Source organism: Brassica napus, chromosome A9, assembly GCF_020379485.1.
Source record: "Brassica napus cultivar Da-Ae chromosome A9, Da-Ae, whole genome shotgun sequence".
NCBI lineage: Eukaryota > Viridiplantae > Streptophyta > Magnoliopsida > Brassicales > Brassicaceae > Brassica > Brassica napus.
The window spans coordinates 44,092,436-44,110,391 of record NC_063442.1 but is presented as its reverse complement, the minus strand read 5'-3'; the positions used below and the strand labels follow the sequence as shown (position 1 = coordinate 44,110,391).

The window sequence follows — 17,956 nt, the reverse complement described above, 5'->3', positions numbered from 1 at the left end:
ATACCTAAACAAAAGTGACATTTTATAGATACATGGGATCTGCGCTTGCTTGTGAAGCAAGGCGAGAGAAAAATGAAATATTTCCAATAAGAAGATACCTAGACAAAAGTGACATTTTATAGATACAAGGGATCTGAGCTTGCTTGTAAAGCAAGGCGAGAGAAAAAAAAGAAATAATTCTATAAATGGGTCTTTGACCAAAGAGGGAAATATTATCAGTACAAAGGAACTCGAGCTTTGCTTGCAATGCAAGGCAGAGAGCCACAAGGAAAATTTCCAAAGAGAAAAAACGGAAAAAGTACCAAAAACATCTTCTCAACAGCATCCTCCTAGTGACTATAATATTATTTTCATGCTTCTAGAAACTTTTAAACAGCATCCTCTGTGTGTTTTGTAAAAGTCATCTTCTTCCCAATGACTGGATATGAGTTTATCAGAACGAGCTTGATAAGATTGTTTATTTCAATTCTTTTAATATCTATGAGTTGAGTCAGAAAGAGGAAATGACCCGTTAATTAGCCAAGCTTCCAATACATTCAAATGTTGCTGCATATAAGCATATTACAACTTTCAAATCATATGATTACGACAATGATAGTGCAATAAAAACAAATATTTTGATTAATTAATAACATTACTACGTTAACAAGATTGTCATTTACAGTTTTTCTTCTAGCGATTACATAGCTACGGTAAAACGTTACATAAACACCAAGTTACAAAAAAGGCATACATCAGCTCATCATCAAATTTATTATATTGAAAAAAAAAACAAATGTTTGTCGAATCTCATCACTGCTCTTAGATGTTGTTACAAATTTTGAAAGAAAATTTCAAATCTATGTTTAGTAAAGAAAAATGTATACTAGTTGAGCTAGTGTGAACAATGACGAAAGACCTCTCTCTCTCTCTCTCTCTCTCTTCTTCTGCTCTTCTTTGTCTGAAAGACTGAAACAATTTTCAAAGGCTTTACACAGTTCAAAGATTCCTCACCGTCCTAATCCAACGACCGTGGAATCTGTCTGAGAAGTTGAATCTGAATCTCCAACACCCTCCAACCGGCTGTCTAAAACACTATCCGGTGGGCATTTTCTTCGGATTCACATGACAGTGAGGCCCTCCAAAGTTTGTCTTCATCATTACTCGTCTCACTGCTTCTTCCAATCCAGCCGTTTTCCCTTTCTCTCTAGCTACGAAAACCGGAGCTAAACCTTTCCTGTCCGGTCTGATTGTGGTGCGGAAACCATGGTAGAGGCGATGACCCAAGAGATTGTTGGCGAAGTTGCTCGGTCCATCGTACGTCGGCATGAAAATGTCGGACATGAGACAAACCATGTAATCAACAGCTGATCCTATTAATCCTTGTGAGTTTGGTGACAGCTCCTCGGAAGAAGGGTCCACCGAGCTATGGTTGTCAAGCCGTGGGAATAAGGTTCGAAACGGTTTCATGAACCGTTCCCCGCCGAATAGTTCGCCAGCTGCTAGATATATCCTTGTGGAGTTGTCGAATCTCATTGCTCGTAATATAAGACCTACCTGTGCACCCACCCACAAGTATCAACCAAAATGTCAAATGTTGCATTTTCTAAAGATAGTACAAAGGAGTTACCTCCTCAGGGGTCAGTGGACACTTCCCAATAGCACGTCTCTCGTTATAGATAAGCCTTTTCTCTGCAAAGTTTTCTTTACGGTACTTCTTAATTATCTTCTGTTCCTCAGGGTTGAATATGTCAAAGCACCTGCAGATAATAGTTCCCATGTTGCTGATGTATGTAAGACGGTAATACAAAGGCAGACAAGTTCGTTGAAACGGAGCATACCCTGCGAATGCCAACATATCCATTTGGAAACGAAGATGGATGGACATGAAATGCTCCTGTGACCGGAGTTTGTCAACAATCGATTCACTCAACTTCATGATGTGTGGCTTGAATCTCAAAGCGTGGTAGTTCACTCGGCATCTTAACCGTTGATATTCAGGATTGTCGATTTCTTCAGCCAACCGATGTGAAAAAGGTGTAAGGTAGATAGCACTATGTTCTTTCATTGCCTTTAGAGCAGTTGTCACTTGTCAGGTACCAATCAATAGGAGCATCTCTAGGTGGACGAATCTGATTCAAAGTCAAACCGAACACACAAGTATATAATCTTTACTTTCACACTCGAAGCTTATATGAAAACAAAAACTTTTCTTTATGTTTGTTACCTGAAAAGCTTTTATCTTCTTGGTTTTGCCATTTTTGTGAACATCGGGGATCTTTCCCACAATCTTAACATCATACTTGAGTGTCTCAATAAAATGTTCAACATCATATATACCTTGGAAACCACTGGTAGTAAAACAAACATATGTCAGATAATACACATATATACTCAAACACGTTATGCAATGCACATCAACACCTATCCTTAACATTAGGAGAAGAAATCCGCTAAGAACTTATCTATCTGTATGATGATACTTAGAAAGACATAGACATTGCATTAACTTTACATTTGTACTTTTGTAGCCAGTACTAATCAACTATTTTTCCAGAAAGTCTAATATTGTCTAGATGTTAATCAACTATAACTTGTCTTTTTGAAACAGAAACATACCTGTCATCATGCCAAAACGAGTTTGCATCTAATTCAGGCAACACAAGTGTAGCATTCATGATTCGAGCAGTAAGCACTGCATTACATATCTGCAACATCATCCACATGTTAATATCTGTCACATCCAAGTGTAAGTGACGACCTTGATCATACAATAGCACACATACCGCACTACGTTGCTGATTCAAACCACCATTACACCGAACGCGAAGATAGCCATTTGTCTCCTCCGTAGGAGCTGCAAAAAGCAATCAAAAGATTCTTATAATCATCATTCCACTCCTGGAAAGCCCCAAGACTTGTGAGATAAAAGCACAGAGTGAAATCTTTACAGGTCAAAAACATGAGATGAACATACGAGGCCAGTCAGAACGTGGAGCAGAAGGTGGTTGGAGACTCAGCACTCTCCCACAGCTCTTCCATGTTTATCTACTCAAATAACAATCAACACAACACAAGAAGAAGTGATTTTCAGCTAGAAAATCACTACTCAAAGTTTACCAGAGCCCTTCCACATTTATCTACTCAAGTATCAAAGGCTTAGATCAAAACAAGAAGAACTGATCTTCAGCTACAAAATCACTACTTAAAATTCATACTACAACACAAGAAGAACTGATATTTTCAGCTAACAAATCACTACTCAAAATTCTTACTCTCCCAGAGCTCTTCCACATTTATCTACTCAAATATCAAATGCTTAAATCAACACAAGAAGAACTGATATCTTCAGCTACAAAATCACCACTCAACATTCATACTCTCTCAGAGCTCTTCCACATTTATCTAATCAAGTATCAAAGGCTTAGATCAACACAAGAAAAACAACAGATCTTCAGCTACAAAATCACTACTCAAAATGCAAATTCTCCAGAGCTCTTCCACATTAATCTACTCAAATACCAAAAGGCTTAGATCAACACAAGAAGAACTGATATATTCAGCTAACAAATCACTAATCAAAATCCATGCTAAAGAGTGAACTAACATAACAACCTTAGATGAACGCGTAGGCTCGGGATCACGACGGATGTTAGCTGAGAAGAGAAGCGAGAACGTACAGATGAGAAGAACGATGACTCCGATCGAGAGCTTCGCCACCGTCCCCTTCGTTCCAGCTCCTCCCGTCTTCCCGTGAATCCGGTGGCTCCCTAATCTGCAACATCACTCAACAAATCAACACCCGATCCAAATCGATATCATCGCTATAATTTCATCTCAGGAACCAAAGGAGATTCAATCTTACCTTCGCATCGCGTTCGCAATCAGGAAGAAGACATATATCTTCTTCTTCTTCTCCAGTGATTTGAGAATTTGAAATCGCAGGAAACCGGACTCGGTTCTCTGGATCAAACCGGCCGGTTTATTATTTCGGAACCAGTCTGGCTTCTATTGTTATTTCATTGAGAATTTGAAGTCGCAGGAAACCGGAGCCGGTTCTCTGGATCAAACCGGCCGGTTAACTATTTCCGTTCTATTGTTATTTCATTGATTCGTGATTGTTTTTAAATTCTTAAACATCGTAACTCCCAAAAGTAACTAATAAAATATCTTTTTTTTGAACTGAACTAATAAATACATATTAATAATAATTAAAAAAAATAAGATGACCGTTGTAACATTATTAACTAATAAATATATATTAATAATAATAATCGAAAATTTGACCGTTGTAGTTATTATTAACTAATAAATATCGCTTAATAATAATAAAAATATGACCGTTGTAATGATCTAGCCGTTGGCTCCTCCTCCTCTTCGTAACTTCTATATAAGAAGCGCTCTGTCGTGCCTTCCTTTCCTCATCATCTTTCATTCATTCCTCACAAACTCATTCACAAAAAAGAAAATCAAGAATCTGTTGGAGAGCAATTATAGGCGACAAGAGCAAATATTCATTGATCAAGTCAAGAGGTATGATTTCTTCGCAGTCTTTTATTTTGTGTTTCAGTTTGAAATCTGAGTTTGTGTTGTGAGTTCTATGTTTTACGGGAAAACTTTGCTTGTCATCTGTTTTAGGTTTCGTTTCATTTTAATCGATTTGTGATTATAATTGAAAATTAACCAACGATTAATCATCTGATTTTTGACTCGTGGCCGATTTATCACATCTGATTTCTTTTTTTTCTTTTCTTGATAATTGTATTTGATGATGATAAGTTTATTTTTATAATTGAAAATTAACCAACGATTAATCCTCTGAATTTTGACTCTTGGCCGATGATAAACATCTGATTTCTTTTTTTCATTTCCTGAGAATTATGTTTTCTCGATGAGATTGTGGTATTAGTCCTAAATCGATTTGATGATAAGTTTATGTTCAATAATTGAAAATTAACCAACGATTAATCATTTTTTCATGATGCAGAGTACGGTGGTTATTGAAGACGAATAAGGCTGCGAACACAAAATCAAAAGAATTGTCAGCAGAATTAAGGTGAGTTTACTCTAATCTAATCCATTTTTAAAATATAATTTAGAAAAAATCAATTGATACGGCTGGTGATGAAAAATATTACTTATAATTAGGTTGAACTACTAATAAAGCAGTTTCCCTATGGAAAATATCGAATGGTTGCCTAAGAAGTACTAGTTAGCATAATCTATGGGTTTAATGTATTGTATTAATTACAAATTAATGTATGGGTTTATAGTACTCTGATCCATTTTTGAATTATTATAAAAAAAATCAATTGATACGGCTGGTTTATCGTACTCTAATGTATGGGTTTATCGTACTCATAACGCAGTTCCCCTATGGAAAGTATCGAATGGTTGCCTAAGAAGTAGTTAGCATAATCTATAGGTTTAATGTATTGTATTAATTACGAATTAATGTTTGAACTAATAACGCAGTTTCCCTATGGAAAATATCGAATGGTTGCCTAAGAAGTAGTTATAATCTGTGGGTATTGTATTAATTACGAATTACTGTTTGATGTTAATTTACAGGGGTTAATTCAGTTGTCACTGATAGCGCTAAGAACTTGGTGATAGTGAAAGAGGATCATTGGCGTGGCGTCAAACAACTCATTCCTTATCTCAAGCTTAAACGCACCATCGAAGTCAGTGGCTGAGGTACGAAATCCTTTCATCATTAGTCTATTTGTAGTATGAGTGTAGATTTTTATGGGCAACTTGTTTTGAAATCGTTTTCTACACGGATTTTAAACTGTTTTATTGTCAAAACTTTTCTTTTTGGAGGGAGTTTTTTTTTTAAATTACTTAATTGGTAATTGAAGCTTATGTGTAATACTCATAGTGTGTCGAAACAGATAGAATGTGCGTCCTGTCATTGATTTGATTGTTAGAGATCGTAATGTTTCATTTGTTTCGCACATTTGGGATAACTAAGTTCCTCTTAATCAGTTTAGTGATTAAAAAAATTTCCCGATGGTGTTTTCATGTTTTGTTAAAAGTTTAAAAGGATTTTTTTTGTCAAAGTTTTTTAGAGGAATTTTCTTAATTACTTAATTGATCCGGACGAATGAATGGGGAAGAGATATTGAAGAAGAACTTTGGTATGTATGATATGGTTTTGCAGCCAAAACAACTTTTAACGATATGTAGAGTTAAGGTCAAGTTGCTTGAGTGTTCGATTGTGGAAGTTTCCACTTTGTGTGGCTGATGGCTCGGAAGATCGATATTTAGCTAAGGGCATCTCCAATGCAACACTAAAATTTACTCTATATTTCACTCTAAAATAGAATAACTCTATTATAGAGTTGAATTTGCTCCAATGGTTTACTCTATAATAGAGTGGAATATAGAGTAATCTTGTTTTTTTTACTCCAAATATAGAGTGAAAAAATAAGATTATAGAGTTACTCTATTATAGAGTGAACCATTGGAGCAAATCCAACTCTATAATAGAGTTACTCTATTTTAGAGTGAAATATAGAGTAAATTTTAGTGTAGCATTGTAGATGGTCTAATAGAGAACAGAACATGAAAAAGAATTAGATTCGACAAAGAGTGATGACATTCCACCAATGAAGCAAACAACGTCTTTTTCTTACGTCATTTAACCAAACGTGATTCTTACGTCAATATAACCAAACTAGACGTAAGAATCGCGTTTGGCCATTATGGTTAAAGAACTCTCTAACGAAAGCTTCAACGTGTTTTGCCATTATGGTCATCCGACTCCAATAGAAACACGGCAAACTAATTAAAACTTTAATGGGTATACAAAACTACATCAACCTTTTTAGCAAACGTTGAAACTTCATACAATCTTACAGCACAGTCTGATATTTACAAGATCTATATTTCATCTTACATACATATAGATATTCCTTTTTTCGAATTCTCTATCAATAAAATATACAATTCAAACAAGGCCTTGTTCTCCGAAATAACATTTTACAACCATAAACAAACAAACACATCATAGAAATTACAGCACATAAAGATACTTCAAAATACTAAAACTATAACCAAAATTGCCTTATGTGTATATAGGTTTTGAACGCCTAGAAGTGCAACGATACTTCAAAATTTTATTAACAGTCTCAAAAAGCAGAGAAAATGGACAGAACATCTGAACCAGGGCGGTCTGGTGATGGTGAAATGATAAATTTGATGAAACAGACGTAGACACATCAATATTGTTTAACCAACCAGCGTAATGTTAAACCTGCAGAATGAAAGCTAGACATTCCATATGTAGTAGAATACTAGAATGTCCATTATCAGGTTGATGATGGTGGAAGAATCTGCAAGCAACTCCGAATGGTTTAGTTATCTTTCTCACGACATACGTAAGGTATAGCCATTTGGGATTCTTCAATCAAAATATAAATCTAATTTCTCTTTAATATTTTCTCTCTGTCGTCATCATCATCATCAACCTTACATCATCCATCATAATCAAATCTTTTTTCATTTGTAATAGATCAGGATCGACCCTTTTTCTCCACCATGCAGCTGTGTCAGAACGCCGTTGCCAAACAATGTGCCTATCACGTGCTCAGGCAAGTAAAACAAACAGTCTTTGAAGAAGAAGAACAGAGTAGACCATCTCAGTTCTCATGTTTAAGGAAATTTGAGTACCAACTTTATTTTAATTACGGATAAATTATTTAACTTTATTTCATGGGATGATAACTTATCGATATTACTCATACACACATACATGTCTATGCCGGAAACGGCTACAAAAAAAGCCTTAATAAGAGAGTAGACAGTCATCCTGCTGGAGTGAGTCATTCTTGTTCGATCATTGCCTCCGAGAAGAATTTAATTGTCTTTGTAGAAGATCCTTGTTTCCTTGCAAACAAGAGATTATGCTGTTTTTGAATGGTTCTTTACCTCGTATTGAGGATATTATAAGCTCTTCGATCTTCAGGTTTAAGCTCCTTTTACCTCAGTTTGAGGATGTTATCTGGACTTCTGTCTTGGTGGCAATGGATGCTATTGTTTCAGGTTTGACTATTTGGCCATGGCGGTTCACCTCACAGCAATTAATCTTTTGGAAGAGGTGTTTGGTCGCCTCTGAGTTTGTTGATGTGTCCTCTCCAGGCGGGTATGTTGAGAACTTCCCGACTTGGTCGGCTAATGGAACGTGGATCGTGAGTTCTACTCAAAGAATCAAAGCTGTAACGCTGCAGAAAGCTCCTCACTCAACATTATCATCTGGATTCTCAAGTCTTCAGATTCTAGCGGACTCGATTGTCCTCTTCTTTGCCCTGCGCTCGGGGTTGGTTTTGATTGAGATTACAGGCTCCTTCATTGTTAGGAACCTTGTCCCTCTCGTCACTCCGTTATCATTTTGTTATAATCTATGCACAACCTTATGTTTAGTTGTTGTTGCTTTGGCAATGGGTGGTGTCCCCAAACTTTGTTTTTCAAGTACTCTGGTTTGAGTTTATGAAATGAAACCGTTGACAAAAAAAAAGAGAGTAGACAGTCTTTAAAGAAGAACAGAGTATATCACTCACAACACATGAGTAAACTAACAATGAAATAGGAAAAAAAGAAAAGAAAAACTTGGCTGACCTTCATTTCATGAAATAACTTATAGATATCACTCACAACACATTTTGTTTTTTTTTTTAAACACACGTACATATCTAAGTGACTAAGTGGGAAGAGTTACAAAAACCTTACAACTGATTTCAACAAAACTAAACTCAAAAACTTCATTTCATATGCGAAACAGCCTGTAGAACAACACCGGTTTGTATGAATAAAAGACATGTCCAATCGCGAGTCCAAACAAGACTCCAGGGCCGTATCCGACTGCCGCTGCTTTCCAGTTCACCACTTGTTCTTGCTCTGAAGACTCTGGCTCTTGCGCCTCTGGTGTTGATGGTGCCTTGTCCCCAAAGCAACTCTCCTCAAGAGGAAGACCACAAAGATTGAGATTCCCTTCAAAAGATGATTTAGGCTGTCCTCCAAACTGCGTGGACTGTGGTATCTGGCCCGTGAGTTTGTTATGCGAAACGTTGATGTACTCCAAGAACGAGAGGGTTGCTAGCTCCTGCGGGATTGTTCCAGTGAGTTGGTTCCGAGATAGGTCCAGTGACTCGAGGCTGGTGAGATTAGCCCAAGATGATGGAACGTGACCAGTGAAATCATTGCTGGACAGGTTGAGCACAATAAGGGACTTCAAAAGGCCAATAGATTCTGGAATCTGTCCTTCAAGTTTGTTTTCAGAAAAATCAATGGATGTGTAGGTGTCAAGGATCCTTTCCAGCTCCATGTTTATTCCTTTGCTTCTCAAATACATGGAAGGGAAATAATCATACTTGTAACTACCTTCAATGTACATCGGCAATCCTAATTCTTGAGGAGTACTGATCAAGGGTGTACTCCAATTGACAAAGTAATCTTGTGGTAGGCTTCCGGTGAACTTGTTACGAGATATGTCAACCATTCGAAGTTGTGGAAATGATAGAGGATGTTGAGGGGAATAGATAGGACCATGGAACATGTTTGATCGTAGGACAAGGATTTGTAGGATAGGTAGATCCTTGAGCCAAAACGGAAAGGTGTCTGCGATTCTATTGCCCTCCACGTTTAGATACTCTAGGTATTTGCAATATGTAAGAGACCGTGGAAGCTTTCCAGTTATTTGATTGTGGCTAACCACAAGTGTTTGTAGTAGTGAAACGCTTTTGTTAAATATGTCGGGAAGTCTCCCAATGAGATTGTTGTTTCGAAGATTCAGATGTTGTAATGATGTAATCAAGCATCCAGGAATTGAGCCACTGAAGTTGTTGTGCGCTAGATCAAGGATCTCTAGGTAGCTTAGATTGCAGAATGAAAGAGGTATGTCTCCTGTGAAACTATTATTTGATGCAAGCATTATACTCAATCTTGGTGAAATAACAGGAAGAGATCCTCGAAAAACGTTTGAACTCAGATCTAATATCTCAAGCGACGAATTGAGAAGCATTTTTGGAGAGCCTTCAAAGCTATCGAGGGAGTTGTGAGACAGATACAATCCCCTCACAGAAGGCATACTCCATAACCATTTAGGCACCTGTCCTTTGAGTCTATTGTTTCCAATTTCCAAAAAACTCAGTTTCTGTAGTTTTTTAATAAATGTTGGGAACTCGTTGATGCTGCACTTATCCAAGTATAGTTCCTTCAAATTTGGTGAACCAAGATTAAGCCTTGATACAGCATTTCCGGAAAGATGCAGTATCTCTAAAGACTTGAAGCCCAAGGAGGAGATGAAGTTGATTGGGTCGGCTGTGTTCTGAAAAGATAGAAAGAGTTCTTGGAGGTTGGGTAATTTTGAGAGAGGCTCTAGGATTCGACCACTGAGACGGTTTTCGCTAAGGAGTAAAAGTTCAAGCGTAGATGATGAAGAGCAATTCATAGTTTCAAGAGAGTCGATGAGATGGTTTTGGCTCAAATCAAGAGTTGATAGTAAAGGCATGGTGAGTAGAGAACAAGGAAAGTTTCCAGAAAAGAGATTATTGGAAAGATCTAAAGAAGAGAGCTTTGATAGATTGAGTAGAGGGGAAAAACTACCGATAAGCTCGTTACCTGAAAGGTCCAAGTCCGTTAGACGGTTTAGGCTACTGACTGAAGACGGTATTTCACCGGCTAAGCCCAAATAAGAAAGATGCAAGACCTCTAAGGTTTTGAGTTTGCCAAATTCAGGGAAGAATGAGAACGACTCAAAAAAGTTGTAAGAGAGATCGAGGTACCTGAGGTGGTGGAATCTGAAAAGGCTACTATTGGCACTGAGTCTGCCACTGAGACATGCACCACTTAGGTCTAGATTCGTCACTACACCAGTCTCGTTCGTTATCAAATACAACTCCATCAAAGGACTTAACGTCTTTGCTGGTCCAAGATTTTGTCTTGGGTTCTGAGAAAGGTATCTTTCTGAAGTCGCATTTGAGGGTTGGAAACTCGTTCTTAAGCGCCATAAGGATTTCAATTTGGTCTTGACGAGGAAAGGGTAGAGAAACAAGAGTGTTTACAAAGAAGCTGAAGACAAAGAGACAACAGAAGTAAGAGGAGACTGAAGAAACATGGAAGCTTGGTTTCACCATTTTGAAGATAAAGATATTGAAGAAGAGAAACTTGGTATATATGAATTGGTTTTGCAGACAAAACAACTTAATAATATATAGAGTATAACGCATAACGATGATAAGAGTTAAAGTTACGTTGCTTGACTTTTCAATTGTGGAAGTTTAGTTCCACTGTGTGGCTCACAATCTTTATACTGAAGAACGATATTTAGCTAATAGAGATAAAAACATGGAAGATATATGAAGAAGAATTTGATTCGACCCAGCAAGGAAGAAAACAACGGAGGAGTCATACACATTTTTGGAATCCTGCTGACAAATTGGATGTGAATAGTCTTAGATGGAACGACCCGGAGAAGGGCTTACCATGGCTAAGACGTGTTTCTTTCGTCCATTTAGCCAGACGTGATTCTTACGTTCATTTAGCCAGACGTGACTCTTACGTCAGTATCTCTCTTAAAGGGAATGACTTATGACGGTGAATGCTCTCGCAACCAAGACATTTGCGTAAGCTCTCAATCTCTCATGTCTCATGGTCGTCGGACTCGGAAACCTTTTTTTTTTTTATATGGATCATAATTTAATTTTAAAATTATTTTAAAATAATACTAATCTCATATATACTCTTTTGCCATTATGGCCATCCGACTCCAATAGAAACACTGCAAACTAATTAAAAAAACTTTTTGTCATACAAAACTACATCAACCTTTTTAGCAAACATTAAAAATTGTTACAATCTTACAGCACAATCTGATACCATTACAAGATCTTAAGGGTTCTATTTACCGCTTCATTGACTCCATGTTAGGCCTAAACAGATCTTTGCCTTTCGTTCTTATGTCATCAGCCTACCAGAAACAAAATGATAACATTCAAGAGCAGTCAAGCGAGTTTACATGTGTGAATCTAAAATATTTATCTATGAACAAAGAAACATCTGCAATCTTACATTACGCATGTTCCAAAAACCAAAGTGGCTGATCCAAAGACGATAACAGTAGCAGGTGCAGATGCTATTCCAACTGCAGAAACCAGAAAACCAAAGGGCTCAAAGGTTAGGCAATAAAATAGGTTTACGATTCATACCAAAGCTCAGCTCTGTTCCTATACAAGCAAGAACAAACACCAAGGCTTTGCTCTCTAGACATACCAGAGGCACATAAAGATACTCCCAACTAATAAAACTATAACCAAAATTGCCTGATGTAAGTTTTGAAAGCCTGAAAGTAATGTCGGTTATCTCGTTAACCGGTGAGTCAAGCTTGAGAACCCGAATAAAAGGACTCTCTCACAATTATTTCTCCCACTAAACCGAGTATTCTGACACACCAACCAATATTATCTTAATAGGATTTCCACATACAAAAACAAGACATATATTGGAGTACAAGCAAAACTTTACCATTTCAATCCTTCTCACATGCATTGCTCTTGCTTTGTACCTCGCAATTTTCCTCGACCGTTCCATCAAAACGTTCTGCTACATTGCTTTCATCTAATCATAAAAATAGAAAACAAGGAGAGAGAACTACTATGGAACTTACCGTGCACGGACCTTGTTAGCTTTCTTGATGTGTCTTTTCAAAAGATCCTTCCCTGATAATTCCTTCATAGACTCCTCGTCCTAAGAGTTGAAACAAGCATCGGTTAGTAACTGTTCATGAGCTTGGATTAATGTGTTCTGTTCTGCTCTGAGAGAACTTTATGGTTCTTGAAGAGAAAACACAAACCTCTTTATCTTCATCAGTTGGTTCTTTAGCAGGATCACTTGGCGCAGCTGCTTCCATCACATCCAGAGGTAACGGCTTTGGTAACGTTTTCAGTGTCTCGCTCCTTTGCGACTGTCAACAGAGAAACTACAAGTTAGAGTAGTAGTCCCACTAACGCTGAGATTATAAGACCCAAAAGTACAACCCATGATTTTTTAACGTCAATAGGAAACATCTAAGAAACTTAAAGAGTAGAACACAAAGTGATGGCGAACCTGAATTCCTTCATGGGCACCATTTCTCAACCAAGATCGACTAAGGGAATAAAGAGAAGCTCCGTCAGTGATTCTAACCTGGAGAAAAACAGCAAGGTAGCTAAGTTTCTCTAACAAACTTGACAAATGTCTTTTCCACATTTTCAATCTAACAAACAGTTCAAAAGAAAATGAAAAACAGAGATTAAGTAGTAGGCATCCCGCTTTCTAATAACATGGAAAACAAAAACAGCAAGGTAGCTAAGTTTCTCTTCGATACTATCCGTGAAACAGAGAGAGAGAGATAGATAATATCAAAGTAGAGAAATTAAATGTTTCAACTGGTGTTTTTATTCCTTGGGGGAGGGGCAACCTACGTACCAAAATTTACAAAAATTATAAAACATATCACATACATATCTATGTTGATATCACTCACTCACACACATACATATCTTTCTTTTTAGAACACACACATACATATCCATGTCGAAACGGTTACAAAAACCCTTACAACTTATTTCAATAAAACCGAAGGCATAAACTTCACTTCAGAGACGAAACAACTTGTAGAACAACACCGGTTTGTACGCATAAAAGAAATGTCCAATCGCGAGTCCAAACAAGACTCCAGGGCCATATCCCATTACTGCTGCTTTCCAGTTCAACACTTGTTCTTTCTTTGGAGGTTCTGGCTCTTGTGCCTCTGGTGTTGATGGTGCCTTGTCGCCGAAGCAACTCTCCTCAAGAGGAGGACCACAAAGATTGAGATTCCCTTCAAAAGATGATTTAGGCTGTCCTCCCATCTGTGTGCCCTGTGGTATCTGTCCCGTGAGTTTGTTATGTGAAACGTTGATGTACTCCAAGAACGAGAGAGTTGCTAGCTCCTGAGGGATTTTTCCAGTAAGTTGGTTCCGAGATAGGTCCAGTGACTCGAGCCTTGTGAGATTAGCCCAAGAGGATGGAATTTGACCAGTGAAATCATTGTTGGATAGGTTGAGCACAATAAGCGACTTCAAGAGGCCTATAGATTCTGGAATCTGTCCTCCAAATTTGTTTTCGGAGAAATCAATGGCTGCGTAGGTCACAAGGATCTTTTCCAGCTCCATTTCTATTCCTTTGTTTCTCAAATACATGGAAGGGTAATTATTGTCTCCGTAACTAGATGACATGTACAGTGGTTCTGTTCCTTACTCTTCGGAAATACTGATCAAGGGTGTACTCCAATTGACAAAGTAATCATGTGGTAGACTTCCGGTGAATTGGTTACGCGATATGTCAACCATCCGCAGTTGTGGAAATGATAGAGGATGTTGAGGAGAATAGATTGGACCATGGAACATGTTTGATCGTAGGACAATTACTTTTAGGTTTGGTAGATCCTTCAGCCAAAAGGGAAAGGTGTCAGCGATTCTATTGCCCTCCATCTTTAGAACCTCTAGGTTTTTGCAATTGGTAAGAGACCTTGGAAGCTTCCCAGTTATTTGATTGTGGCTAACGTCAAGTGTTGTAAGTGAGCCACTTTTGTTGAGTATCTCGGGAAGTCTCCCAATGAGATTATTGTTTCGGAGATCCAAATGTTCTACTGATTTACTCAAGCATTTGGGAATTGAACCACTGAAGTTGTTGTGCCCTAAATCAAGGACACGTAGGGAGCTTTGATTGCACAATGAAAGAGGTATGTCTCCTGTGAAACTGTTATTTGATGCAAGCAGGGATTCCAACGTCGGTGGAAAAACAGGAAGAGATCCTCGAAAAGCGTTGGAACTCAGATCTAATAGGATAAGCGACAAACTAAGAAGCCTTATTGGCGAGCTTTCAAAGCTGTCAAGGGAATTGTCAGACATATACAATGCATTCAAAGAAGGCAGACTCCATAACCATTTAGGCACCTCTCCTTTGATTCTATTGTTTCGCATGTACAATACCTCCAGATTCTGTAGGTTTTTAATAAATGTGGGGAACTCGTTGAGGCTGCAGTTATTCAAGTGTAGTTCCCACAAATTTGGTGGTCCGATATTAAGCCTTGATATAGCATTTCCCGAAAGATCCAATATCTCTAAAGATTTGAAGCCCAAAGAGACGAAGTTGAATGAGTCGGTTGTGTTCTGAAAAGATAGGTACAGGTACGTGAGGTTGGTTAATTTTGAGAGAGGCTCAACGATTCTACCACTGAGACGGTTATTGCTAAGGTCTAACCATTGAAGCTTAGGTGATGAAGAGCAATTTATGGTTTCAAGAGAGTCGATGAGATGGTTTTGTCCCAAACCAAGATATGACAGGAAAGGCAGGGTGAGTAAAGAACAAGGAAAGTATCCAGAAAAGTGATTATCGGAAAGATCTAAATGAGAGAGCTTTGATAGATTGAGTAGAGGTGCAAAACTGCCGAAGAACTCGTTACGTAAAAGGATCAAGTCCGTTAAACGGTTTAGGCTACTGAATGAGGATGGAATTTCACCGACTAAGCCCATATTATAAAGATTCAAGTACTCTAAGTTTGTGAGTTTGGCAAGTTCGGGGAGGAATGAGGAGGAATCAAAGTGGTTGAAAGAGAGATCAAGGTACCTGAGGTGGTGTAATCTGAAAAGGCTACTATTAGCACTGAGACTGCCACTGAGACATGCACCTTCTAGGTCTAGTTTCGTCACTACACCAGTCTTGTTATCAAATTCAACCCCATCAAAGGAGTTAACGTCTTTGCTGGTCCAATATTTTGTCTTTTGATCTGAGTTAGGCCACTCTAAGCTGCATTTGAGGATTGGAAACTCGTTCTTAAATGCCATAAGGATCTCAATTTGGTCAGGACGAGGAGAGGGGAGAGACACAAGACTGCTGACAAAGAAGCTGGAGACCAAGAGACAGAAGAAGAAAGAGGAGATGGAATCAACATGGAGACACGGTTTCACCATTTGGAAAATAAAGATTTGAAACAAAACAAAGATATTGAAGAAGAAACTTTGGTACGTATGATTTGGTTTTGTAGCCAACGAAGTTAGTATATATATAGAGTATAAAGCATAACGATGATAAGAGTTAAAGTTACGTTGCTTGACTCTTCAATTGTGGAAATTTCCACTGTGTGGCTCACAATCTATATTCCGAACAAGATAGGTAGCGCTTACTAGGGGCAAAACACGGACCATTTAATTGTGTGTAGAGAAGTCAGTGGTCAACATATAAATACAAATGTGGCAACCGACAACTATTCAAAACCAGAGTCTTTTGCATCACTGAGTCAATCAACTTTGATCTCTTGGTTTTTAAGTTTCAAAGAAGCTAACTTTGGACGTGGATTGTTTGACAGAAGTATACATCTTTAGACTAAGTCTGATGAAGTATTACTAGGAAGATTCCATTTGCAGAATTTAAGATTTGTTGGTTCCCAAAATTCTCGAAAGCTCCTTAAAGATCGGTTTCTCCTTAATAGTATGCCATTGTTACTCTCAATATGCCACTTCTTCGACATGTCTTTCGGGTTTAGTATTAATGATTATGACCCTAACTCTGTTGCAAACATATGATGATGCAAATTAAGCATCTGTTTTAAAGCATTTACCCGAGTTCTTAAGGGTTCTACTTTCCATCTGTTTGCAGTAGGCATTGATCATCACATTGCCAGTGAGAGAACATTAGGTTGGTGTTATCTCTTGATGCCAATCACTTTGAATGTGTTCTTTTTGCCTCCTTAAAGTTAACCTTATTTGGAGTAACTATTGATCAAATTAGTATAAGTATCACGTCTCTATCAATCATCCTGAACGATCACTGCTTTGCCTTTAACAAACTTGTGAAGTTATTATAACTAAAGACATCAGCTTGAAACCACTTCTTCTCCATCACATTATAAATCCTCAATGCATCATCAAACTGTTGAATACCACTTGAGTGATGTTAAGTCCACCGCTCTACATCTCTTTAACCAGTATCACAGCTGCACTAATGCCTTAACGCAAACGCAACGGCGTCGTCCCATGTTGAAAGTTGAATTATTATTTATTTACGTCAACAAGAAAACTTTATAAGAGAATCGACTAATTACGTTTTTAGTCAAATCCGACGAGATAACCATTACATTTTATTTTATTTTGCTAATTAACCCAGTACATTTGTTCTTCAACTGAAAAAATATAGACGATGAACTAAAGCTGGATGTAAAATATCGATTAACGCACGCTCTATCATCTTATAAACATCTAAGTATTGAGAAGAGAATTAAAAAAATTGGATAAACCCTACATTAATGTATATTATGTGTAGTAGATATACATATGTGATATATATCTCTGTGGTTAAGAAAACAAAGAAATAGATATAAAAGTGTTTAGAGAAACTAATTATCTGACTTTTTCCTCATCGCTTATTATGCAAAGGATTTGATCCCGTCTTCACCTTCCGTTTCTCCGGTAAGATATCTCCGGCGCCGACGACCGGCAGGGTGGGTTGAGAAGGAAGAAACCCTCTTTCTTGGGTAGAAAAAGGTTTGGAGGAGAAACATCTTCTTTCAACGTGAATTCTTGAAGCTTCAGATGAGACAACGAGGAAGATAAAACCAATGAAACAAAGAAGACGTCCTGGATTCATATTCTAACTTTTTCTTATTATGAGAGAGATAGAGGGAGTATGATTATGAGAAACAAGAAGCTGTGATGCACAAACTTCCATATGTGTTGTTAAGAGCGTTTATGTTTTGCCTTTTATTTACGGAACTAGGTGTGTAAACATACAAGGTCCACTTCATAAAGTTTCTTCTTTGTCAACATTAATTTGTATAAGTAATATTTAATGCGAACTACTAAATTTTCTTTATTTTTTCCCACAACATTCATTTTACTATTTGTTTTATCTCACAAGCATTCTACCTAGGGCTGGACAAATAAACCGAATCCGAAAATCC

General features: G+C 37.6%; 2 protein-coding genes, 1 long non-coding RNA gene and 3 pseudogenes across 3 annotated transcripts; 1 reads left to right on the top strand and 5 right to left on the bottom strand.

Moving 5' to 3' along the window:
- Positions 1–716: 716 nt before the first annotated feature.
- Positions 717–3,984, bottom strand: LOC106363858 (annotated as a pseudogene).
- Positions 3,985–4,260: 276 nt separating this feature from the next.
- On the top strand, positions 4,261–6,285 carry LOC106420057. Its single transcript, XR_007316736.1, has 3 exons — positions 4,261–4,512; positions 4,967–5,035; positions 5,551–6,285. It is a non-coding gene; the product is annotated as an uncharacterized LOC106420057 (long non-coding RNA).
- A 2,293-nt stretch (positions 6,286–8,578) lies between these two features.
- On the bottom strand, positions 8,579–11,472 carry LOC106369233 (annotated as a pseudogene).
- Positions 11,473–13,395: 1,923 nt separating this feature from the next.
- Positions 13,396–15,971, bottom strand: LOC106369232 (receptor-like protein 54). Its single transcript, XM_013809354.3, has one exon. It carries the CDS (start codon positions 15,969–15,971, stop codon positions 14,253–14,255), a length of 1,719 nt encoding a protein of 572 aa, XP_013664808.2. The 3' UTR covers positions 13,396–14,252.
- On the bottom strand, positions 13,396–16,030 carry LOC106420048 (receptor-like protein 54). Its single transcript, XM_048741954.1, has one exon. The coding sequence runs from the start codon at positions 14,232–14,234 to the stop codon at positions 13,614–13,616; it is 621 nt and encodes a 206-aa protein (XP_048597911.1). The 5' UTR covers positions 14,235–16,030; the 3' UTR covers positions 13,396–13,613.
- LOC111200791 lies at positions 13,396–17,724 on the bottom strand (annotated as a pseudogene).
- Between the last annotated feature and the right edge of the window lie 232 nt (positions 17,725–17,956).

Excerpts from the sequence above, each read along its gene's own strand:
- LOC106369232 (XM_013809354.3), bottom strand. The coding sequence starts at position 15,971 with ATGGTGAAACCGTGTCTCCATGTTGATTCCATCTCCTCTTTCTTCTTC.
- LOC106420048 (XM_048741954.1), bottom strand. The coding sequence starts at position 14,234 with ATGTCATCTAGTTACGGAGACAATAATTACCCTTCCATGTATTTGAGA.